General features: G+C 42.4%; 2 protein-coding genes and 1 long non-coding RNA gene across 7 annotated transcripts in view; 2 read left to right on the top strand and 1 right to left on the bottom strand.

Annotated features, from left to right (window-relative positions):
* The window catches only part of LOC106584282 (protein zyg-11 homolog), a 29,455-nt gene extending 11,136 nt beyond the window's left edge, over positions 1-18,319 (bottom strand). For both annotated transcript variants that reach the window (XM_014169349.3, XM_014169350.3), the window contains exons 1-11: positions 17,943-18,319; positions 17,321-17,486; positions 16,895-17,106; positions 16,486-16,803; positions 11,777-11,890; positions 11,293-11,409; positions 11,040-11,180; positions 10,711-10,887; positions 10,485-10,549; positions 6,328-6,427; positions 6,189-6,239 (exon numbers count right to left, since the gene is read on the bottom strand). In XM_014169349.3, coding sequence (XP_014024824.1) covers positions 6,189-6,239; positions 6,328-6,427; positions 10,485-10,549; positions 10,711-10,887; positions 11,040-11,180; positions 11,293-11,409; positions 11,777-11,890; positions 16,486-16,803; positions 16,895-17,106; positions 17,321-17,486; positions 17,943-17,966 — 1,485 coding nt within the window. In that variant the 5' untranslated portion in view covers positions 17,967-18,319. The remainder of the gene's footprint in view (positions 1-6,188; positions 6,240-6,327; positions 6,428-10,484; positions 10,550-10,710; positions 10,888-11,039; positions 11,181-11,292; positions 11,410-11,776; positions 11,891-16,485; positions 16,804-16,894; positions 17,107-17,320; positions 17,487-17,942) is intronic.
* Positions 18,320-18,350: 31 nt separating this feature from the next.
* Positions 18,351-22,533, top strand: LOC145862989 (uncharacterized). The gene is made up of 3 exons (XR_014382298.1): positions 18,351-18,595; positions 20,923-21,063; positions 21,314-22,533. It is a non-coding gene; the product is annotated as an uncharacterized LOC145862989 (long non-coding RNA).
* Positions 22,534-24,113: 1,580 nt separating this feature from the next.
* LOC106584283 (ras-specific guanine nucleotide-releasing factor RalGPS2) overlaps positions 24,114-24,972 on the top strand; it is a 153,201-nt gene continuing 152,342 nt past the window's right edge. For 2 of the 4 annotated variants that reach the window (XM_014169354.3, XM_014169351.3), the window contains exon 1: positions 24,114-24,314. The gene's annotated coding sequence lies outside the window, so the exon portion shown is untranslated. The remainder of the gene's footprint in view (positions 24,315-24,972) is intronic. The other 2 variants (XM_045706123.2, XM_045706127.2) reach the window with 2 other exon arrangements.

Genomic DNA, 24,972 nt, shown 5'->3' with positions numbered 1-24,972 from the left:
GGCAGTATTTTCACGGCCGGATAAAAAACGTACCCGATTTAATCTGGTTACTACTCCTGCCCAGAAACTAGAATATGCATATAATTAGTAGATTTGGATAGAAAACACTAACGTTTCTAAAACTGTTTGAATGGTGTCTGTGAGTATAACAGAACTCATATGGCAGGCCAAAACCTGAGAAGATTCTATACAGGAAGTGCCCTGTCTGACAATTTGTTCTACTTCTAGGGCATCTCTATCAAAAATACAGCATCTCTGCTGTAACGTGACATTTTCTAAGGCTTCCATTGGCTCTAGGAAGGCGCCAGAAAGTGTAATGAGAGCTCTCCAGTCTCTGGGCGAAAAACAGCAGGGGTTTTTATGAGTGGTCCTTCTGAGGACAATGACACTGGCGCACGCGTGCATGAGACGACTCCATTTTTTTCTTTCAGTGTTTGAACGAATACAACGTCGCGCGGTTGGAATATTATCGCTATTTTACGAGAAAAATCGCATAAAAATGTATTTTAAACAGCGTTTGACATGCTTCGAAGTACGGAAATGGAATATTTAGAATTTTTTTGTCACGAAACGTGCCGGCGCGTCACCCTTCGGATAGTGACTTGAACGCACGAACAAAACGGAGCTATTTGGATATAACTATGGATTATTTAGAACCAAAACAACATTTGTTGTTGAAGTAGAAGTCCTGGGAGTGCATTCTGACGAAGAACAGCAAAAGTAATCAAATTTTTCTTATAGTAAATCTGAGTTTGTTGAGGGCCAAACTTGGTGGGTGTCAAATTAGCTAGCCGTGATATCTACTCAGAATATTGCAAAATGTGCTTTCACCTAAAAGCTATTTTAAAATCGGACACCGCGATTGCATAAAGGAGTTCTGTATCTATAATTCTTAAAATAATTGATGTTTTTTGTCAACGTTAATCGTGAGTAATTTAGTAAATTCACCGGAAGTTTGCGGTGGGTATGCTAGTTCTGAACAAAACATGATAATGTAAAAAGCTGTTTTTTGATATAAATATGAACTTGATTGAACAAAACATGCATGTATTGTATAACATAATGTCCTAGGAGTGTCATCTGATGAAGATCATCAAAGGTTAGTGCTGCATTTAGCTGTGGTTTTGGTTTTTGTGACATATATGCATGCTTTGAAAATGGCTGTGTGATTATTTTTGGGAGGGTCATCTCCTGACATAATCTAATGTTTTGCTTTCGTTGTAAAGCCTTTTTGAAATCGGACAATGTGGTTAGATAAAAGGAGACTTTTGTCTTTAAAATGGTGTAAAATAGTCATATGTTTGAGAAATTGAAATGATAGCATTTTTAAGGTTTTTCGTATTTCGCGCCAGGCGCTACCATTGGATATTGGTAAGGCGTTCCGCTAGTCCATAAGAGGTTTTAAAAGACAAGAACAGCTCAAGGTCAGAACTTCATGAAAGTAAAAACAGCACACAGCCTACTTATCAATACATACACACAAAATATCTAGGTCAGATCGGGCACAGTGCATGCTGACATGGTCGCTAGGTGCACAGTGTTTCCGACGACACATTGGTGCGGCTAGCTTACGGGTTAAGTGGGCATTATGTCAAGAAGTAGTACGGCTTGGCTTGGTTGGGTTGTGTTTCGGAGAACGCATGGCTCTCGATCTTCGCCTCTCCTGAGTCCCGATACCAAGAAATTGAGGAGAAAAATGGGGTAAAAAAATAATAATAATAATAATAACTTTGAAGAGTAAAGGGCCTAGAGACCTGTTCTGCAGTACACCACACCCTACATGTTTGATATTAGTGAAGTTTTCATTAAAGAAAACCTTTTGAGTTCTATTAGATAGATAGCTCTGAATCCACGATATGGTAGAGGTTGAAAAGCCATTAAATAAAAGTTCTCAACAACAGGTTACGGTCAAAATCAAAGGCTGCACAGAAATCTAAATCAAATCTAGCCCCCACAATCTTGTTTTAATCAATTTCTTTCAACCAATCATCAGTAAATTTGTATCAGCGCTGTACACTTTGAGTGTCCTCTATAACCATGCTGAAAGTCTGTTGTCAATTTGTTAACAGAGAAATAGCATTGTATTTGGTCAAACTCGATTTTGTCCGACAGTTTGCAGCAAGCTGATAGGTCTGCTGTTAGAACCAGTAAAGAACGCTTTATCCCTCTTGGTAGCGGAATAACTTTGGCTTCTCTCCAGGCCTGAGGAGAAACACCTTCCTCTCAACTCAGATTAAAAATATGACAGATAGGAGTGGCTATAGAGTCAGCTACCATCCTCAGTATCTTTCCATCTAAGTTGTCAATGCCAAGAGGTTTGTCATTAGTGATCGATAACAATAATCTTTCTACCTCTCCCACACTAACTTTACAAAATTCAAACTTACAATGCTTTTCTTTCATCATTAACTTTTTTTAATGCAAGAATAGGATGCTCACTGTTCGTTGTATGCATTTCCTGCCTAAATTTGCCCACTTTGCCAATGAAGTAATAATTAAAATAATTGGCAACAAATGGTTTTGTGATGAATAAGACATCTAATTTGATTAAAGTTGAATTTGTCTTTCTGCCCATAATTTAATTTAAAGCACATCAAAGATCTTTCCATCATTCTTTATACTTAATTGATCTTGGCTTTATAACAGTTTCTTTATAACATATTTCTCAATTTCCAGTAAGTCAGATGTGCAGCCAGACTTATTAGCCACTCCTTTTGCCCCAACTCTTTCAACCATTTGCCCCAACTCTTTCAACCATACAGTTTTCTAATTCCTCTTCAAACCATGGAGCCTTAACAGTTCTGACAGTCAGTTTCCTAAAAAGGTGCATGTTTATCAATAACGAAGAAGCAATTTCATAAAAATTCATCAAGTGCAGCGTCTGGATGCTCCTCGTTAATCACATCAGACCAACAATTTTTTTTTTACATCATCAACATGAGTCACAGCTATATCTTTTGAATGATCTCTTATACACTATTTTAGTCCAGCTTTTGGAACTACGGCTCTCCTAGATATAGCCACTATATTGTGATCACTGCATCCAATGGGTACAGCTTTAGAACAAAGTTCTACAGTATTAGCAAAAATGTGATAAATACATGTGGATGATCTTGATCCTGTAGTGTTTGTAAACGCCCTGGTAGATTGCCTATTAACCTGAACCAGATTACAGGCATTGGTTACAGTGAGAAGCTTCCCCCTGAGTTGACAGCTTGATGAAAACCAGTCAACATTCAGGTCCCCAAGAAAGTAGACCTCTGTTAACATCACATACACTATCAAGCATTTCACACACATTACAGCAACACCCCGAAATACTAGGCTTTAGATGAGGCATGTGAAACTGCCTCATCTAAACTTGACATGAGATCTTCTCTAAGCAATACAGGGATATGGCTCTTAATATTCAATGCATTCGGAAAGTATTCAGACCCCTTCCCTTTTTCCACTTTGTCATGTTACAGCCTTATTTTAAAATGGATGAAATAAAAATCTACACACAATATCCCATAATGACAAAGCAAAATGAGACTCGAAATTGAGCTCAGGTGCATCCTGTTTCCATTGACCATCATTGAGATGCTTCTACAACTTGATTGGAGTCCACCTGTGGTAAATTCGATTGAATTGGACATGATTTGGAAATGCACACGCCTGTCTATATAAGGTCCCAAGCCATGAGGTCAAAGCAATTGTCCGTAGAGCTCCAAGACAGGATTGTGTTGAGGAAGAGATCTGGGGAAGGCTACCAAAACATTTCTGCAGCATTGAAGGTCCCCAAGAACACAGTGGTCTCCATCATTCTTACATGGAAGTAGTTTGGAACCACCTAGAGACTCTTCCTAGAGCTGGCCGCCGACCAAACTGAGTAATCGGGGGAGAAGGGCCTTAGTCAGGGAGGTGACTAAGAACCCGATGGTCACTCTGACAGAGCTCCTCCTTTGAGATGGGAGAACCTTCCAAAAGGACAACCATCTCTGCAGCACTCCACCAATCAGGCCTTTATGGTAGAGTGGCCTGACGGACACCACTCCTCAGTAAAATGCATGACAGCCCGCTTGTAGTTTTCCAAAACGCACCTAAAGGACTCTCAGATCATGAGAAACAAGATTCTCTGGTCTGATGAAAACCTGAATGCCAAGTGTCACGTCTGGAGGAAACCTGGCACCATCTCTACGCTGGCACCATCTCTACGGTGAAGCATGGTGGTGGCAGAATCATGCTGTTGGGATGTTTTTCATCGGCAGGGACTGAGAGACTAGTTAGGATAGAGGGAAAGATGAACGGAGCAAAGTACAGAGAGATCCTTGATGAAAACCTGCTCCAGAGCGAAGGTTCACCTTCCAACAGGACATCGACCCTAAGCACATAGCCAAGACAACGCAGGAGTGGCTTCGGGACAAGTCTCTGAATGTCCTTGAGTGGCCCAGCCAGAGCCTGGACTTGAACCACATCGAACATCTCTGGAGAGATCTTAAAATAGCTGTGCAGCGCCGCTCCCCATCCAACCTGACAGAGCTTGAGGAGGATCTGCAGAGAAGAATGGGAGAAACTCCCCAAATACAGGTGTGCCAAGCTTGTAGCATAATACCTAAGAAGACTAGAGGCTATAATCGCTGCAAAAGGTGCTTCAACAAAGTACTGAGTAAATGGTCTGAATACTTATGCTTCTGGATAGTCCTCGTTGAGGAGATCCTCTCAAATTCTTGGCTCTTTCCATAACAAATACCTTGTCCTTGAACCTCAGGAACATGACCACTATCGGGCCTGTCACCTAGGTTGGTGGTGGGTTTTCCAGTCCTGTGGGCGTGCTCCATCAGTTTCTCCGAGATAATTTCCCTCACTTTGTCCTCAGACTCCGTCCATGTCTCGTGGAGATTCTGCAATTCCGTCCACAACTATCTTGTTCCACCCTGATTGGTGAGGACAAGGAGCAGACAGATGAGCTTCCTTGAGATGGGTTCTGACAGTTTGTGCAGAAATTCTTCAGTTGTGCAAACCCCCAGTTTCATCAGATGTCGGGTGGCTGGTCACAGATGAACCCGCAGGTGAAGAAGCCGGATGTGGAGGTCCTGGGCTAGCGTGGCTAGACATGGTTGACGGTTGTGAGGCCGTTGGACGGAATGCCAAATTCTCTAAAACAACATTGAAGGTGGCTTACGGTAGAGGAAATTAACATTCAAGTCTCTGGCAACAGCTCTGGTGGACATGCATACAGTCAGCATGCCAATTGCACACTCCCTCAAAACTTGAGACACCTGTAGTATTGTATTTTAGAGAGGCCATTTATTGTCCCCAGCACAAGGTGCACCTGTGTAATGATGATGCCGTTTAATCAGCTTCTTGATATATAATGCTCACTAACAGAGATGTAAACAAATTTGTGTACCAAATTTGAAAGAAATAAGCTTTTTATGCACATGGAAAGTTTCTGGGATCTTTTATTTTAGCTCATGAAACATAAACGCAACATGTCAAGTGTATATTTTTGTTCAGTGTATTTAGCCATAATTTTTTATTTTTTTTTGTAAATCTGTCCATTGGAGCCCTGCGATTGGTTGCCCAGAATTCTGAGGTGGGGCTTAGCTAAGGGTCAATAATTTAGAAGGGGAAAGTGTATAGCATAGAAACATTAGGAACAACTACTCTTCCCATGACACAGGTGAATCCAGGTGAAAGCTATGATCCCTTATTGATGTCACTTGTTAAATCCACTTCAAAATCAGTGTAGATGAAGGGGAGGAGACAGGTTAAAGAAGGATTTTTACGCCTTGAGAATGTGTGCAATTCAGAGGGTGAGTGGGAAAGACAAAATATTTAAGTGCCTTTAACGGGGTATGGAAGTAGGTGCCAGGCGCACCGGTTTGAGTGTGTCAAGAACTGTAACGCTGCTGGGTTTTTCACGCTCAACAGTTTGCCGTGTGTATCAAGAACAGTCCACCACCCAAAGAACACTCAGCCAACTTGACACAACTGTGGGAAGCATTGAAGTCAACATTGGCCAGAATCCCTGTGGAACGCTTGACACCTTGTAGAGTCCATTCCCCGACGAATTAAGGCTGTTCTGAGGGCAAAAGGGGGTGGAACTCAATAATTGAGAAATGTTCCTAATGTTTTGTACACTCAGTGTATGTTGTGCTGTTTGAATGGAGGGTGTAAAATGTGTGTTTAGTGAACAGTTTTACCTTCACTATGAAGAGCTCTGCTCCCAGCTGTGCCGTCTGTTCTGTAGACAACTGAAGTTAAACACACATATGTTAAAGGCCAAACCATGGACACATTTCTAATGCCTTATTATGCGCACACACACACACACACACCTACCTTGGCAGCCAGTATCGAGATGATAGCCACAGCCATCCTCTGCATGTTCTGGTCCTCATGGTTACATAACCACTGCATCACCAGCTTAGCTGCTTCAAACCTGTAATATAGACCACACACACACACACACACTGTACAACAGATACGCATATACACTGTACATACTACGTTTCTTGTAAGAAATAGGGCTCCATTTTCGGCTGGCGGTAAGAAGGCGCAAGTGTCAAACGCACGTTAGTTTGCAATTTCGTCATGTAAAAACTGACTCACTGGCATTCCAGCCCTATAGCCAGGTTTGGCAATTTCCCTGTCTAACTTCATCAGCTCGCTTGCGCTGAGGTGGGAGGGGTGAAAATACTTGAAGTGTGTCCTTAAAAATATGCGCCAATATGCCAATTTCAGAAAGCGCAACTAGGGATATTTAAGACCATCCAAAAGCGGGTCTTAGCAGTAACGCAATTGGATATTTCATCGATTTTGCCAGCGGAGGTGCACACAGTAGCCTTTAGTACATCACCAATGTTTTATTAAAATATTGCGAGCAGCAAAATAGACATTCCCCTTTTTTATTTATATTGGTCATTATTTTTGTCCAGCTTCTGTGAAACATTTGGACTCATTATATGCAATGACATTGAATGAAAATTGTCTGACTGTAGGAAGCCTGTTTAGGAACATTAATTTATTTTAAAAAGACTGCTTAGGGAGCGGTAGAAATGTACACAATTGTTACCCAGAGGAAAATGGGAGGGTCATGCTATTTCAATTTCATTAAAAAAAAATTACACTTTCCTCTGTTGGACTCAACTGTCAAATTCCAATCACTGTCAGTGGTGCTGAATGCATTTGTAAGCTATATTTGCCTGTTTGTTGACCTTTCAAGTGGCACAGTCACTACTGGCCCTATCAACAGTCAACGGCAATGGTAGGCTATAGATACATATATTTAGGAGATGTAACAGTGAGTGGACGTTCCACCTTTCTCTTTATATTGAATATTTTCCCAGCTCTTTTGTATGTAAAACCCTCCATAGTCTACGTTGCCTTAGGCATAATATTATATGCTGTAACTGTATTTAGACATAGCTTATTTAAAAGCAAGTTGTTGTTCCTTTTAACATGAGTCTTCAATATTCCCAGGTAAGAAGTTTTAGGTTGTAGTTATAGGACTATTTCTCTCTATACCATTTGTATTTCATATACCTTTGTCTATTGGGATGTTGTAATAGGTGCTTTAGTATTGCCAGCCTAATCTCGGGAGTTGATAGGCTTGAAGTCATAAACAGAGCTGCTGACAAACGCAGTAAAGTGCTGTTTGAATGAATGCTTACGAGCCTGCTGCTGCCTACCACCGCTCAGTCAGACTGCTTTATCAAATCATAGACTTAATTATAATATAATAAACACACAGAAATACGAGCCTTAGGTCATTAATATGGTCAAATCCAGAAACTATCATTTCGAAAACAAAACGTTTATTCTTTCAGTGAAATACGGAACCGTTCCGTATTTTATCTAACGGGTGGCTGCCATAAGCCTAAATATTGCTGTTACATTGCACAACCTTCAATGTTACGTCATAATTACGTAAAATTCTGTCAAATTAGTTTGCAACGAGCCAGGCGGCCCAAACTCTTGCATATACCCTGACTCTGCGTGCAATGAACGCAAGAGAAGTGACACAATTTCCCTAGTTTAATATTGCCTGCTAACATGAATTTCATTTAGCTAAATATGCAGGTTTAAAAATATATACTTCTGTGTATTGATTTTAAGAAAGGCATTGATGTTTATGGTTAGGTACAGTCGTGCAACGATTGTGCTTTTTTCGCAAATGCGCTTTTGCTAAATCATCCCCCGTTTGGCGAAGTTGGCTCTCTTTGTTAGGAAGAAATAGTCTTCACACAGTTCGCAACGAGCCAGGTGGCCCAAACTGCTACATATACTCTGACTCTGTTGCACAGAACGCAAGAGAAGTGACAATTTCCCTAGTTAAAAGAAATTAATGTTAGCAGGCAATATTAACTAAATATGCAGGTTTAAAAATATATACTTGTGTATTGATTTTAAGAAAGGCATTGATGTTTATGGTTAGGTACACATTGGTGCAATGACAGTGCTTTTTTCGCGAATGCGCTTGTTAAATCACCTGTTTGGTGAAGTAGGCTGTGATTCAATGATAAATTAACAGGCACCGCATCGATTATATGCAACGCAGGACAAGCTAGATAAACTAGTAATATCATCAACCATGTGTAGTTAACTAGTGATTATGTTAACCTGTTGGGTCTAGGGGGCAGCATTTGCACGTCTGGATAAAAAAAATGTACCCGATTTAATCTGGTTACTAATCCTACCCAGTAACTAGAATATGCATATACTTATTATATATGGATAGAAAACACTCTAAAGTTTCCAAAACTGTTTGAATGGTGTCTGTGAGTATAACAGAACTCATTTGGCAGGCAAAACCCTGAGACATTTTCTGACAGGAAGTGGATACCTGATGTGTTGTATTGACTTTAAACCTATCCCATTGAAAAACACAGGGGTTTAGGAATATTTTGGCACTTCCTATTGCTTCCACTAGATGTCACCAGCCTTTACAAAGTGTTTTGAGTCTTCTGGAGGGAGATCTGACCGAACAAGAGCCATGGAACGGTGATGTCCCATTAGACACCTGGCGCGCTACTTCATGTTGGGTACCCTCGTTCCAATACGTTATAAAAGAGTATGCATTCGTCCACCTTGAATATTATTCATGTTCTGGTTAAAAAAGGCCCTAATGATTTATGCTATACAACGTTTGACATGTTTGAACGAACGGAAATATATTTTTTCCCCTCGTTCATGACGAGAAGTCCGGCTGGCTTACATCATGTGCTAACGAGACGGAGATTTTTGGACATAAATGATGAGCTTTTTTGAACAAAACTACATTCGTTATGGACCTGTGATACCTGGAAGTGACATCTGATGAAGAGAATCAAAGGTAATGGATTATTTACATAGTATTTTCGATTTTAGATCTCCCCAACATGACGTCTAGTCTGTATCGCAACGCGTATTTTTCTGGGCGCAGTGCTCAGATTATTGCAAAGTGTGATTTCCCAGTAAGGTTATTTTTAAATCTGGCAAGTTGATTGCGTTCAAGAGATGTAAATCTATAATTCTTTAAATGACAATATAATATTTTACCAATGTTTTCTAATTTTAATTATTTAATTTCTGACGCTGACTTGACTGCCGGTTATTGGAGGGAAACGATTTCCTCAACATCAATGCCATAGTAAAACGCTGTTTTTGTATATAAATATGAACTTGATAGAACTAAAAATGCATGCATTGTCTAACATAATGTCCTAGGAGTGTCATCTGATGGAGATTGTAAAAGGTTAGTGCATCATTTTAGCTGGTTTTATGGTTTTGGTGACCCTGTCTTTGACTTGACAAAACATTACACACAACTCTTGTAAATGTACTGTCCTAACATACTCTAAATTTATGCTTTCGCCGTAAAACCTTTTTGAAATCGTAAAACGTGGTTAGATTAAGGAGATGTTTATCTTTCAAATGGTGTAACATAGTTGTATTTTTGAAAAATTTGAATTTTGACATTTATTTGGATTCAAATTTGCCGCTCTTGAAATGCACCTGCTGTTGATGGAGTGCACCACGGGTGGCACGCTAGCGTCCCACCTAGCCCCAAGAGGCTAAGATTGATTGTTTTTTATAAGATACGTTTAATGCTAGCTAGCACCTTACCTTGGCTCCTTGCTGCACTCGCATAACAGGTAGTCAGCATGTTATAGGTAGTCAGCCACGCAGTCTCCTCGTGGAGTGCAATGTAATCGGCCATGATCGGTGTCCAAAAATGCCGATTACCGATTGTTATGAAAACTTGAAATCAGCCCTAATTAAAATCAGCCATTCCGATTAATCGGTCGACCTCTAATCAAAACCCATCCCTTTCACGCTTCCGCCAGCTATTGCCCCATAATTCTGATAGTGAAATTAGCAAAAATATTTCTGACAAAGCCCTGAACCTATAGTGCACTTAGATTTACTACAGCGTTAGGTTTGTTCAAATAGAGCTCATAATCTTAAGGGATAAATGTATCTACAGTAAGTCAACATAACTAAAAAGGTATGTGTACCTGTTGAAGGGAACCTCCTGCAGTATGCGGTCACTGCACAAAGAGAGCAGGCAATTCTTCTGCAACTGGAAAGAGAGGATCCAAGATGGCAGTCAGAGGCCAAACAAAACAAAACACACACTCTGGCCTGGTCCTCAAACAGCCCCTAGCCCGTCTGTGTTTGCAGATGGGAAGAAACTGAATATGTATAAACAATTTGGTGGCGAAGGTGAGTGTGTGTGTGTACCTGTTGGTGGTTAGGGAAGGTGCACATGGCCTCCAGCAGTAGTTGAGTGACTGTGCCCAGCAGTCTAACAGGTATGCCCGCTGCCAGGTCCTGCTTGGTCAGGTTAAACACACATGCACTGGCTGCCAACTGGACGTTCAGGGTGGCAGGGTGGTTCTTCATCCCCAAAACTACCAACTAAAGAGAACGATAGAGGGCGAGAGAGATAGGGAGAAGAAATTACTCATTACTTTATAAAAAAGTTGTACCACTAAGAGCCAGGCTGTAGTAAGATTTAGGTGGAGGTGAAGGAGACAAAATGACAAAGTGTGTGGTGTGTGTGTGTGTACCTTGAGTATGTCAGGGCGTGGTTTCTCCATGATGTGTGTGAGACTGAAGAGATGAAACAGAGCCTCTCTGACAAAGCCCTCCCTCTCACTGTAGCGACGCAGGGCCTCACAGATCTGAGTCTCATTGGCCTCTCCTGTCACCTGTCACATAGGACATACACAACACGTAGTGCTCTCAATATGCTGCTTCCTCTACACAAAGGCAACATAGCAAGAGAGACAGAGAGAGAAGAAAATTGACAGTGAGACCCACCTTGAGGCTGCCCTTTCCATTGAGGAAGTTAGAGAAGCCAGCGTCTGTAGCCAGCAGACCAACAAAGGTCATCCCTGGACGCTCCTCTACAAACGCCTTGACCGCCGCATCCGTCACCTGGCATAACACACACACACCAGGTAAACACTCTACACCAGGGGTCCCCAATTACATTCACCTGTGAGCGGATGATCAGGGGACCAGAACAAAATTGCAAATTGACCATAAGAATCCCCAAAAGACTTAGCATTTGACAAAAACAGATGCCTCTGTATTCATGAGTGGGAATACCTGGGAACCGATTTCGTAAATGAAAATCAATTTGAGCTAATTTTGTGTGATTTTACAGTCTTTATGTCCAACAGCGAAAATCCCAATAGGCTCGGGCCGCCTATTGGTGAACCCTGCTCTACACACACAGCCAGGTCTGCAATACACCCACTCACAGCTCTAGTCAACTAAACTCATAGTCTGTCTCTAGTACCTGTTTGCGTCCAGACACATCCAGCGAGACCAGAGCAGGCAGGATCCCAGGTTCACCCAGCAGCTGACGAGCCACGTCTGATGTGAACTGTTTATCATCACTGATGTCCAGGTGCTGCATGGTTAGGTTCACACACACAAGAATCAGAAGCATGAGTATCATAAGTAAAACCATTAGAACACCGCAAGTAAAGTTCAGGGATAGCTAACAATCACAGTGACGGATCACCAAAAAGGTTTCAGAAACTTGGCTCAGCAATGTACACTACATGACAAAAAGTATGTGGACACCTTCTTGTCAAACATCTCATTCCAAAATCATGAGCATTAATATGGAGTTGGTCCCCCCTGTGGTGCTATAATAGCATCCACTCTTCTGGGAATGCTTTCAAATAGATGTTGGAACATTCTGCGGGGACTTGCTTTCATTCAGCCACAAAAGCATTAGTGAGGTCGAGAACTGATGTTGGGGCGATTTGGCCTGGCTCGCAGTCAGCGTTCTAATTCATCCCAAAGATGTTCAATGGGGTTGAGGTCAGGGCTCTGTGCATCCAGTCAAGTTCTTCCACACCGATCTCGACACACCCTTTCTGTATGGACCTCGCTTTGTGCGCAGGGGCATTGTCATGCTGAAACAGGAAAGGGCTATCCCCAAAATGTTGGAAGCATAGAATCGTCTAAAATGTAATTGTATGCTGTGTCAATGGAACTAAGGGACCTAGCCCGAACCATGAAAAACAGCCCCAGACCATTATTCCTCTTCCACCAAACTTTACAGTTGGCACTATGCATTGAGGCAGGTAGCGTTCTCCTGGCACCTGCCAAACCCAGATTCATCCGTAGGACTCCCAGATGGTGACGCGTGATTCATCACTCCAGAGAACACGTTTCTACTGCTCCAGAGTCCAATGGCAGAAAGCTTTACACCACTCCAGCCGACACTTGGCATTGCACATGGTGATTTTAGGCTTGTGTGCGGCTGCTCGCCCATGGAAACCCATTCCATGAAGCTCCCAACGAACAGTTCTTGCTCTGACGTTGCTTCTAGAGGCAGTTTGGAACTTGGTAGTGAGTGCTGCAACCGAGGACAAACAATTGAGATGCGCTACACTCTTCAGCAATTGGCGGTCCCATTCTGTGAGCTTGTGTGGCCTACCACTTCACGGCTGAGCCATTGTTGCACCTAAATGTTTCCACTTCTCAATAACAGCACTTACAGTTGACCGGGGCAGCTCTAGCAAGGCAGAAATTTGACGAACTAACTTGTTGGAAAGGTGGCATCCTATGATGGTGCCATGTTGAAAGTCACAGCTCTTCAGTAAGGCCATTCTACTGCCAATGTTATATGGAGATTGCATGGCTGTGTGCTGAGTTTTATACACCTGTCAGCAAAAGGTGTGCCTCAAATTACAGAATCCACTAATTTAAAAGGGGTGTCCACATATTAGTATGTATATGTACAGTTGAAGTCGGACGTTTACATACACTTAGGTTGGAGTCATTAAAACTTCTTTTTCAACCACTCCACAAATTTCTTGTTAATTAACTATAGTTTTGGCAAGTCGGTTAGGACATCTACTTTGTGCATGACACAAGTAATCTTTTCAACAATTGTTTACAGACAGATTATTTCACTTATAATTCACTGTATCACAATTCCAGTGGGCCAGAAGTTTACATACACTAAGTTGACTGTGCCTTTAAACAGCTTGGGAAATTCCAGAAAATTATGTCATGGCTTCAGAAGCTTCTGATAGGCTAATTGACATCATTTCAGTCAATTTGAGGTGTGCCTGTGGATGTATTTCAAGGCCCACCTTCAAACTCAGTGCCTCTTTGCTTGACATGATGGGAAAATCAAAAGAAATCAGCCAAGACCTCAGAAAGAAAAATTGTAGACCTCCACAAGTCTGGTTCATCCTTGGGAGCAATTTCCAAACGCCTGAAGGTACCAAGTTCATCTGTACAAACAATAGTACGCAAGTATAAATACCATGGGACCACGCAGCCGTCATACCACTCAGGAAGGAGACGTGTTCTGTCTCCTAGAGATTAACATTCTTTAGTGCGAAAAGTGCAAATCAAACTCAGGACAACAGCAAAGGACCTTGTGAAGATGCTGGAGGAAACGGGTACAAAAGTATCTATATCCACAGTAAAATTATTCCTATATCGACATAACCTGAAAGGCCACTCAGCAAGGAAGAAGCCACTGCTCCAAAACTGCCATAAAAAAGCCAGACTACAGTTTGCAACTGCACATGGGGACAAAGATCGTCCTTTTTGGAGAAATGTCCTCTGGTCTGATGAAACAAAAATAGAACTGTTTGGCCATAATGACCATCGTTATGTTTGGAGGAAAAAGCAGGAGACCATCCCAACCATGAAGCACAGGGGTGGCAGCATCATGTTGTGGGGGTGCTTTGCTGCAGGAGGGACTGGTGCACTTCACAAACTAGATGGCATCATGAGGGAAGAAAATTATGTGAATATATTGAAGCAACATCTCAAGACATCAGTCAGGAAGCTAAAGCTTGGTCGCAAATGGGTCTTCCAAATGGACAATGACCCCAAGCATACTTCCAAAGTTGTGGCAAAATGGCTTAAGGACAACAAAGTCAAGGTATTGGAGTGGCCATCACAAAGCCCTGACCTCAATCCCATAGAAAATTTGTGGGGCAGAACTGAAAAAGCACGTGCGAGCAAAGAGGCCTACAAACCTGACTCAGTTACACCAGCTCTGTCAGGGGGAATGGGCCAAAATTCACCCAACTTATTGTGGGAAGCTTGTGGAAGGCTACCCGAAATGTTTGACCCAAGTTAAACAATTTAAAGGCAATTCTACCAAATACTAATTGAGTGTATGTAAACTTCTGACCCACTTGGAATGTGATGAAAGAAATAAAAGCTGAAATAAATCATTCTCTCTACTATCATTCTGACATTTCACATTCTTAAAATAAAGTGGTGATCCTAACTGACCTAAAACAGGGAATTTTTACTTGGATTAAATGTCAGGAATTGTGAAAAACTGAGTTTAAATGTACACTGCTCAAAAAAATAAAGGGAACACTTAAACAACACATCCTAGATCTGAATGAAAGAAATAATCTTATTAAATACTTTTTTCTTTACATAGTTGAATGTGCAGACAACAAATCACACAAAAATAATCAATGGAAATCCAATTTATCAACCCATGGATGTCTGGATTTGGAGTCACACTCAAAATTAAAGTGGAAAACCACACTACAGGCTGATCCAACTTTGATGTAATGTCCTTAAAACAAGTCAAAATGAGGCTCAGTAGTGTGTGTGGCCTCCACGTGCCTGTATGACCTCCCTACAACGCCTGGGCATGCTCCTGATGAGGTGGCGGATGGTCTCCTGAGGGATCTCCTGCCAGACCTGGACTAAAGCATTCGCCAACTCCTGGACAGTCTGTGGTGCAACGTGGTGTTGGTGGATGGAGCAAGACATGATGTCCCAGATGTGCTCAATTGGATTCAGGTCTGGGGAACGGGCGGGCCAGTCCATAGCATCAATGCCTTCCTCTTGCAGGAACTGCTAACACACTCCAGCCACATGAGGTCTAGCATTGTCTTGCATTAGGAGGAACCCAGGGCCAACCGCACCAGCATATGGTCTCACAAGGGGTCTGAGGATCTCATCTCGGTACCTAATGGCAGTCAGGCTACCTCTGGCGAGCACATGGAGGGCTGTGCGGCCCCCCAAAGAAATACCACCCCACACTATGACTGACCCACCGCCAAACCGGTCATGCTGGAGGATGTTGCAGGCAGCAGAACGTTCTCCACAGCGTCTCCAGACTCTGTCACGTGCTCAGTGTGAACCTGCTTTCATCTGTGAAGAGCACAGGGCGCCAGTGGCGAATTTGCCAATCTTGGTGTTCTCTGGCAAATGCCAAACGTCCTGCACGGTGTTGGGCTGTAAGCACAACCCCCACCTGTGGACGTCGGGCCCTCATACCACCCTCATGGAGTCTGTTTCTGACCGTTTGAGCAGACACATGCACATTTGTGGCCTGCTGAAGGTCATTTTGCAGGGCTCTGGCAGTGCTCCTCCTGCTCCTCCTTGCACAAAGGCGGAGGTAGCGCTCCTGCTGCTGGGTTGTTGGCCTCCTACGGCCTCCTCCACATCTCCTGATGTACTGGCCTGTCTCCTGGTAGCACCTCCATGCTCTGGACACTATGCTGACAGACACAGCAAACCTTCTTGCCACAGCTCGCATTGATGTGCCATCCTGGATGATCTGCACTACCTGAGCGGGTTATAGACTCCGTCTCATGCTACCACTAGAGTGAAAGCACCGCCAGCATTCAAAAGTGACCAAAACATCAGCCAGGAAGCATAGGAACTGAGAAGTGGTCTGTGGTCCCCACCTGCAGAACCACTCCTTTATTGGGGGTGTCTTGCTAATTGCCTATAATTTCCACCTGTTGTCTATTCCATTTGCACAACAGCATGTGACATTTATTGTCAATTAGTGTTGCTTCCTAAGTAGACAGTTTGATTTCACAGAAGTGTGATTGACTTGGAGTTACATTGTGTTGTTTAAGTGTTCCCTTTATTTTTTTGAGCAGTGTATTTGGCTTAGGTGTATGTAAACTTCAACTGTATATATATACACACACACACACCTTATAGGGGAGGAAATCAATGTAAAACTTTAGAGCTGTCCCCACCCACCTGCAGTGCCTCCAGTTGTCCAATGACAGCCAGTAGCTGGGCAGTGCTCATCTCCAGCCTCTTTAGCTGGTGTAGTGTTAGTGACCTCAGCCTCTCTCTGAGTCCCAGTAGAGGGTTGAGGTTGGTCACTGAGGTGTTGGACAGGTCCAGGCTCTCCAGGCGGGACAGGGAACACACATCAGCCAGCCCAGAGTCGTAGAAGTCCACATTGGCCAGGGAGAGGGACCGCAGCCCCTGGAGAGAGCTGAAACAGTGACATGACGGTTCCTCCAGAGAGGACATGGTCAGACCTGTAAGGACCAACCGCTGCAAGCTCTCCTGGGGGGAGAGGGACAAGGGGGAGAGTGAGAGAAGAAGAGTGTTTGTGGGTGTCTGTACCTGCTGGAGGCTCTCTTATTAGTGTGCTTACCCGGCAGTGTTTGTTGGAGGCAAGGCCATGTAGAATGTCAGAGATTGTGAGGTCAGCGTTGACCCTAGCAGCGTCCAGCTCCAGCAGGCGGTGAGGACAGAGAGCTCTCTGGAACGCCTCGGCAGAGATACGGGCCGTACGGATACACGCACGACGCAGCCGAAGGTACTCACTGCTACGAAACACTCCTACTGTACTGTCATTCAGCAGACCTAGAAACACACACACACACACACACACACACACACACACACACACACACACACACACACCTTTTTTGTTAGAGCGGAGAAAAAAATAATTTAAGGACTGGAATTTGCTCATTACTGCTCTAGACACTGCCTGTTTTGTGTTTTCTACTAATGATCAATGTAAGGATCTAAGCTTGGATCTGTGACTGTTGACTACTTCATCCTCCTTGCTCACCTTCAGTGGCCATCTTAGCCAGCAGCTGGTCAGCTAGCTCCTGGGGAAACAGCAGAGAGTCTCTGAGACAGAGAGATCCATCAGCATGCTTCACACAGAACCTCTCCAGGTTCTTACTGACGTAGGACAGACACAGATCCGTCAGAGATGCAGGGGATGCCTCATCCTGGAACACACACGGCAAGATATCACCATTAGACACTTATGCCCGCACTTAAAGGCAGTATTCCCAAGTGGCATACCAAACATTTTAATAGTTATAATGTCCAAAGTTAAAATAGTCACCAATGAGACCTGTTATCCAGATACACACAGAAGGAGGTAGAGAACGTCTGGGGGTGGTAATTTGTAAAACATTTAATAAAATAATTTACACCTCCAGCTAAGGACAGGTTTAACTGTTACGTTAGCTATCGTCGTGGATCAAATTTCAGTAGGTACCGTTATATAACTAGCTAGCTTGCTAGTTATCGATTTGCTCTCCAAAAACCCAAGCATTCTGCCTTATCCCAAGGTAGCTAGTTAGTGTCTATGAATAGGCTAGCTAGCTAACGTTAACTGTATGCCTTTTTCGATCAATGCACGACTGAATGTTAGAAATGTAAAGCGAAAAAAAACTCACCATGTTAAAAAAATTGAAGGCCATATCATGCACACAGTGATAGTTGAAACAGACGGGAAGGCTCGACACCTGACCAAAAATAAATATAGCTTTGGCCTCGGTTCGTCTTGTTAACTTGCTACTGTACCTAGATAGCCTAATCTAGCTGAAAATAGTTGTTGCGAAGAGCTAGCAGCTAGCTAACTTGTTGGTACGAAAAGAGATGTTCCTGCAACAATGGATAGTTGTGAACATTTTCCGAATTCATTTTCAGACCATGTCCGTTTGTTAACAAGGCTAATACTTCTCTCTAAATCAACACACAGACAGTTTGAACGTAAACATTCACCGGAGAAAACGATAGATGTAGCTATTTTTGTTGACAGACAGTAAACAAAGGTCATGACACAGGAAGTACATCACCAGCTAGGAAGCTATTATTTACAGTCTATGCTAGAAACATACAGGGCGCTTTCGAGGATAAATGTTGTCTAGTCCCTTTCAAAGGTTGTTGCATAATGGGAATACAAATTGTCCGACTGCGCCTGTAGTATATGAAGCTATACACCTTTAATGTTGATGTGATCAACGGTCATTCGGTTTTTTTATAAAGTCGCCTTCAAGTCACTGGTCATGACTAGAAGGGATCCAGCTTTTGTAAAATAACGTCGAAGGTATATTTGTTTCGAATTTTAGCAACCCGTTTCCAAACCTTAACCTAATTATCCTAACCTGCTGTGTTATTTATCCAAACCTGCTACGAAAAGTCAAATCTGAAGTTAATTTGACAACAATTCTAGCCATGGCTGCCAACTTTTGAAGAAACCTTGGAGTGAGATTTGCTATATGAATTTCATGGCCCCTAGCACAACCCTTAGTTGGGGAGTCTGGGGGTTCTCCCCCGGGAATATTGTATTGTTTTAAAGCTAATTTTCTGTCATTCTATTTATTTTGACATGGTTTAGGCCTATGACCAGGGTGGAACATTTTAATAATAAAAACCAAAGGTCATGGTTTTTCAGGATGCTTTGAGCATTAAATGAACACTCAAAATTTGACTACTTTGAGATTTTGGGGTGATGAAATATATATTTTTTTACATCTTTTTGAGGTGGTTTGACACTTTATTCAGTCGGAGAAACAGTGGGAAAGTTGGAAGCAGGGATTGATTCCTGTTCTCACGTGGAAAGTTGTATACGACACATGCCGGGGAGTTTAACCACTACACCAGGGCTCTGCTCAGGAAATACTAATATAAATGGTTGATGGCAGTGGGTAACCAAATCATAGATTGCAGTCTCCTTGTCCATAGGTTAGTTTCAAGGTAAGGACACAAATATTTTGTAATTTGGGTAAACCCTGCTTGCGCTCCAGGAGGGTTGGCCACCCCTGATCTATGTTTCCCAAGTTCTGAGAGTTTGAAAATGTTCTTGTTCTAACAACTAATTTCTCAAAATCAACCAACCTTCAAGAAAAATCAAATGAAGATTCAGGTGGTTTATGCCAACAAGTTGAAGATCCTTGCCATCATCTTACTCTACATAGACAAAATATGATGCATTTATGAGTTGTGAGTCCCCCTACCATCTATGCCTAGCATGTGCACAAATACTAAAATGTCCTAAAATTATATTTGAGACCTGGAGCATTCAATATCCAATGCTTATTTGTATGACTTATTCAAAACTGCCCATGAATGGCTGCAAAAATACATAGCCTCATATAATTCATTTTCATAGACACGAGTAGGCATATCAGATTTCAAATATGTTATTACACTGAAAAAATTATGAAGAAGTAGAATAATAAAATAAGTGTGGGGAATTGTAATAGTGTTCTTGCTGACAAGCACAATAATTACCCTATATTTTAGCCCATTGTTAAGCAGGAGAATTGTTCCACTGATCAGATATTTAATAGATCAGTTAATAGATATTTAAAACGCACATCCAATCCATTTGATCTCTTACATAACTAGACGAATCATATATGCTTCAATGTGCTGCGCTTAACAGTGCTGTGGTAAAACGGGACAATGATGTGGGCCTCCCGAGTGGCACAGTGGTCTAAGGCACTGCATCACAGTGCTAGAGTCATCACTACAGACCCGGGTTCGATCCTGGGCTGTATCACAACCGGCCGTGATCGGGAGTCCCATAGGGCGGCGAACAATTGCCCCAGCGTCGTCCGGGTTAGGGGAGGGTTTGGCTAGGGGGCTTTACTTGGCTCATTGCGCTTTAGCGACTCCTTGTCGCGGGCCGGGCACCTGCAGGCTGACCTCGTAGCAACTCATTGTGACGGCCGGGCACCTGCAGGCTGACAGCGGTCGTCAGTTGAATGGTGTTTCCTCCGACACATTGGTGCGGCATGCTTCTTGGTTAAGAAGCGCGGTTCCGCGGGTAGGCGATGCTTGTAGGTGATGTCATGGCTACTGTTGGTAGCATTCTAGAAAATCTGCTAAAACAAGCATCTCTAGCTACCTTTTATTTTAAAATAGATTATAATTCACTGCACGTTCGTCACATTAGCCTTAATCAAGACGATCTCTCAATATTACATTGTTGTTCAACGGGGACCAACACCAAGGTCACAAGTTGTGGACTTTTCAACACGTGTGGTTTTTAGATAGGGGTTTTTACGACACTGCTCCTCTGTTCGAATCGCGGCTAGACTCATAAACTTTGAGGACGAAAAGGAGGTGAAGCAGTATTTGGATAACATAGGTGTAGAATTCAGCTACCAGTGTTACAGAGAGAAGGACCCTGAAGGAAAGGCATGACATGCGCTGTCCTATGCACTGGTGCTGAAGTGAGTGTTGGGGTCACTCAGTGTTGTTCAGCTCATGGTTACGCTTTCGCTGTCCCATAACTGGGGTGCTGAACCACTGATTCTGGTTGGTGTTTATTTTTTTTATGCCTCATGTACTTGTACTGTAAGCTTTCCGCCTTCCACCTCATAAATGTATCTAACCTCATTCTGCATGTATGTATTCTGTTGTCAGGGTGTCAAAGGCTTGCTGACTACATTGAAGGAGTGAAAGAAAACGTTGAGTCTACCACCCAGGTGCTCAAACACAATTGTGAGATGAATAAACATGATGAAGGCTTCTACAAGCTCGGGGTTTACTATGTCCAAGGGAAAGGTACATGACTCCACTACACTAAACTTAATCCCATTCACTAGAAGATCACAACAGCAAAGTCTGCAACAATTTGCATTGCTCAGATAGACAAGTCATTTGAAAGATTAGAGTATGGCATGACAAAAACACGTTTTCAGACATGTCATCTTATTAATAAGAAATATAAGGATGATAAGAAAATACAGACAGACAGACACTGAATTCATCCCCCAAGTGGTCAAACTCACCATGTTCTAAATCTCTCCACCAGGGGAAATTGCAGATAATCTGAAGATGGCCTACTCCTGCTTCATGACGGCCTACAGCAGTGGTGGTAAGAAGTCTGTGGATGGGTGTCAAAACGTGGGTCTCCTCACCGACGTTGGTTGAGCCATGAAGGCCGGCCCTGAGGGTGAAAGGCTGAAGGATTCACTAATGTGTGTGTTTTAAAACCTCTACGGGATTGGTGTCCCCCCCGTGGGACAGTTGAGCTAACGTAAGCTAATGTGATTAGCATGAGCTAGTAAGTAACAAACAAAAAAATCCCAGGACATAGACATATCTGATTTGGGCAGAAAGTTTAAAATCTTGTTAATTTAACTGCACTGTCCAATTTACAGTAGCTATTACAGCGAAATAATACCATGCTATTGTTTGAGGAGAGTGCACAATTATGACCTTGAAAATGAATAAATCAATTAGGCACATTTGGGCAGTCTTGATATAACATTTTGAACAGAAATACAATGGCTCATTGGGTCAGTCTAAAAATGTGCACATACACTGCTGCCATCTAGTGGCCAAAATCTAAATTGCACCTGGGCTGGAATATTACATTATGGCCTTTCTCTTGCGTTTCAAAGATGATGGTACAAAAAAATACAAAAAATGCATGTTTTTTTTCTTTGTATTATCTTTTACCAGATCTAATGTGTTATATTCTCCTACATTCATTTCCCATTTCCACAAAAAGTGTTTTCTTTTAAATGGTATCAAGAATATGCATATCCTTGCTTCAGGTCCTGAGCTACAGGCAGTTAGATTTGGGTATGTCATTTTAGGCGGAAATTGAAAAAAAGGGTCCAATCCTTTGTGTATGGATGATTTATATGGGGCTCTGTAAAACATGTACATGTTTTTTCTCTCTATGGGGGACCAACTTAATATTTTTGCATCCAATGAGATTGTTCCTCTCGACATGGAGAGGACAGATTCTCAGTCCAACACATCTATCTGCCTGAACATTGACAACAACTTGACTTGATTAAAATGAGTTCAGGCAAACAGCTCAGTTCACGTGGTGTCATTATAGTTATTAATCCATGGTGGAGAGTATCTCATCCCACATTGACAGTGGACAAACAGCGCCATTCAAGTATGTCATCGTGTTAAAATGTAGCTGTTTGCGAAGTTCATAGGTTCTACCACAAGATGGTGTCAAAGTCAAAGAAAACTAGCGTGATATGGCAAACCCACTGACCATGAGTAGATCAGGGCAGGTCAGTTTTATTTTGTCTAATTTGCTCATCCATTTTACATTTTTAGTCATTTAGCAGACGCTCTTATCCAGAGCGACTTACAGTAGTGAATGCATACATTTCAATTCATTTCATACATTTTTTTTTTCTCATACTGGCCCCCCGTGGGAATCGAACCCACAACCCTGGCGTTGCAAACACCATTGCAAACACCATGCTCTACCAACTGAGCCCATTTGATATCATGTAATGTGTTAAAAATAGAATAATCGGGTGGGACATATTCACGTTATTGAGTAAAGCGCTTCAGATCAGACAGATAATGTGACGTTTCGGTCAGAATCGCTGAAATATGTATTATGTTTTTTGTACACATATTATTATTATTAAAGTCCCAGCCTTCCATGGTCCAATTTGACAATTTGAAAAAATGGATGCAAACATATTCTATTGTCTTGCTACTTCCAAATCCAGCAGAGAAGCACACTGGTCACATCCGTGATAACAACTTGGCTGTAATGCAAAATATTTGGGGGTGTAGAGAGAAACCTAAAATACAGACCTCTATCCTCTCTCTTACCATTACCGGTGGCAATTTCACTGGCATACCATCCACTCTCGTAGACACTTGACTAAACAGTGCCCAGCTCTGTCTCGCGCCCCCGGTAGGTGCCAGTCAAGACTCCACGCGACACACACGCAGCATTCTCTGGTGTACTGACACATGGTGATAGGAATCACCCTTATCTGTAGCCACAGATCTAGGATCAGTTTACACTCCCTAGTAACATTGGGGGAGACATACAAATTATTTTAGAGCAGTGTGTATGGGCAGTCTGGTCTCATAGACTAAACGTAACATAGTAACATAAATCCTGGACACTCATATTAGTATATGTTAGGTTTGATATGGGTACATAAAACAGATGGGTACTTAACGCAAAAACGAAAGTAGGATGGTTGGTCCGGGTGGATGGTAGGAATGAATGTCTAGCAACTCAAAGGTTGGGAGTTTGAATGTCATCAGGGACAACTTTAGCATTTTTGCTAATGAGCAACTTTACAACTACTTACTAGTTTTTAGCTACTTTACAACTACTTAACACGCTTTCCTAACTTTACTCCTTTAACCTAACTCCTAAACTTAACCCGAACCCCTAGCCTAGCTAACGTTAGCCAGCTAGCTAAGGTTAGCCGCCTAACTGCCTAGCTAGAATTCGTAACATATCATACGTTTTGCAAATTTGTAACGTATTGTTCATTTTCAAAATCTTAACATATTCTGTATTTTGCAAATTCGTAACATATGTCACGAATTACAATTCGTTTTTTATCATACCACATTAGTGCCTGACATCCACAAATTAAAACATAACATTGGACATGTCATTTATTACCCCCAAAATAAGGCTTTCGGATTTACGTACACAATAATACGAAATGCTCTGAGGCCAGGTTGTAGCGGGCGACAGCAATGGCGAGCAAACTTTCTAAATCCCGCCCCTTTTCCCGTGTCCATTCAACCCTCATTCAAAACAGAACACAGCTGTTGCATTTTTCGGATTTACGTACACAATAATACGAAATGCTCTGAGACCAGGATGCAGCGGGCAACAGCGAAGGCGAGCGAACTTTCTAAATCCCGCCCCTTTGCCCGTGTCCATTCAACCCTCATTCAAAACAGAGCACAGCTGTTGCAGAGTACACCGCTTTTGGCTTTGTAGGAGCCTCTGAAATTTGCGGGGGTCGAGTTTCCCTACCCGAAAAGAGGAATTTGGCACCTATTTCTTTGTGGTGAGTGTCTGGTTTATGTCTGTTTTCCTAAGCTAGGGTGTGTGGCAGCATCCCTGATGCTAAATCCATTTGCGCGGAAGGTTAGCTAACGTAATCCAGTAGAGTATGCCACACTAACGACGTTAAGCTTTCTCTTTGAAGGTTTAAGTAAAGAGTTTATTTTGAGTTGAATAGTATTATGTGTTGCAGTAACGTTAAGTACGTTAGCTGACGTTAACTACCTTGCATTACACCACAGCCAGTTCGTGCTCGCAATGTCTTTTAGATGTTTGCACTTGTCGAGTTAGCTAACGTTAGCTACTGTTGGTAGTCAACGTTTGTTTGCCAAGTTTAATTAGTAAACTAACTAGCAACTGTCCTTTTTAATGTCGTTGATATTTGTGTTTTTTAGCCAACTGAGATGGCTAGCTGGCTAACGGTTATTTGCGCGTGTTGTCCCCAGCCTGCTGTTAGCGCTAAGTTGATGGCTACTGAAACGCCTTGGCTCGGGTTATCTTGGACTCAGAACCCCCCTCACTGTCCCGCCCAGATCCGAGGAGTGTTTCGGGTGGGGCGTGTTTTTTTTTTCTCTCTCTAAAATGGCTTGGATGTAAACAAACTGCCGGTTGGCTAGTTGTCTTTCAATGTAGAAGTTATTACTATGTGCCGTTAGTCTGAA

The sequence above is a fragment of the Salmo salar genome, chromosome 23 (assembly GCF_965601325.2).
Source record: "Salmo salar chromosome 23, fSalSal1, whole genome shotgun sequence".
NCBI classification, from domain to species: Eukaryota; Metazoa; Chordata; class Actinopteri; order Salmoniformes; family Salmonidae; genus Salmo; species Salmo salar.
This window is presented reverse-complemented; position numbering and strand designations above follow the sequence as displayed.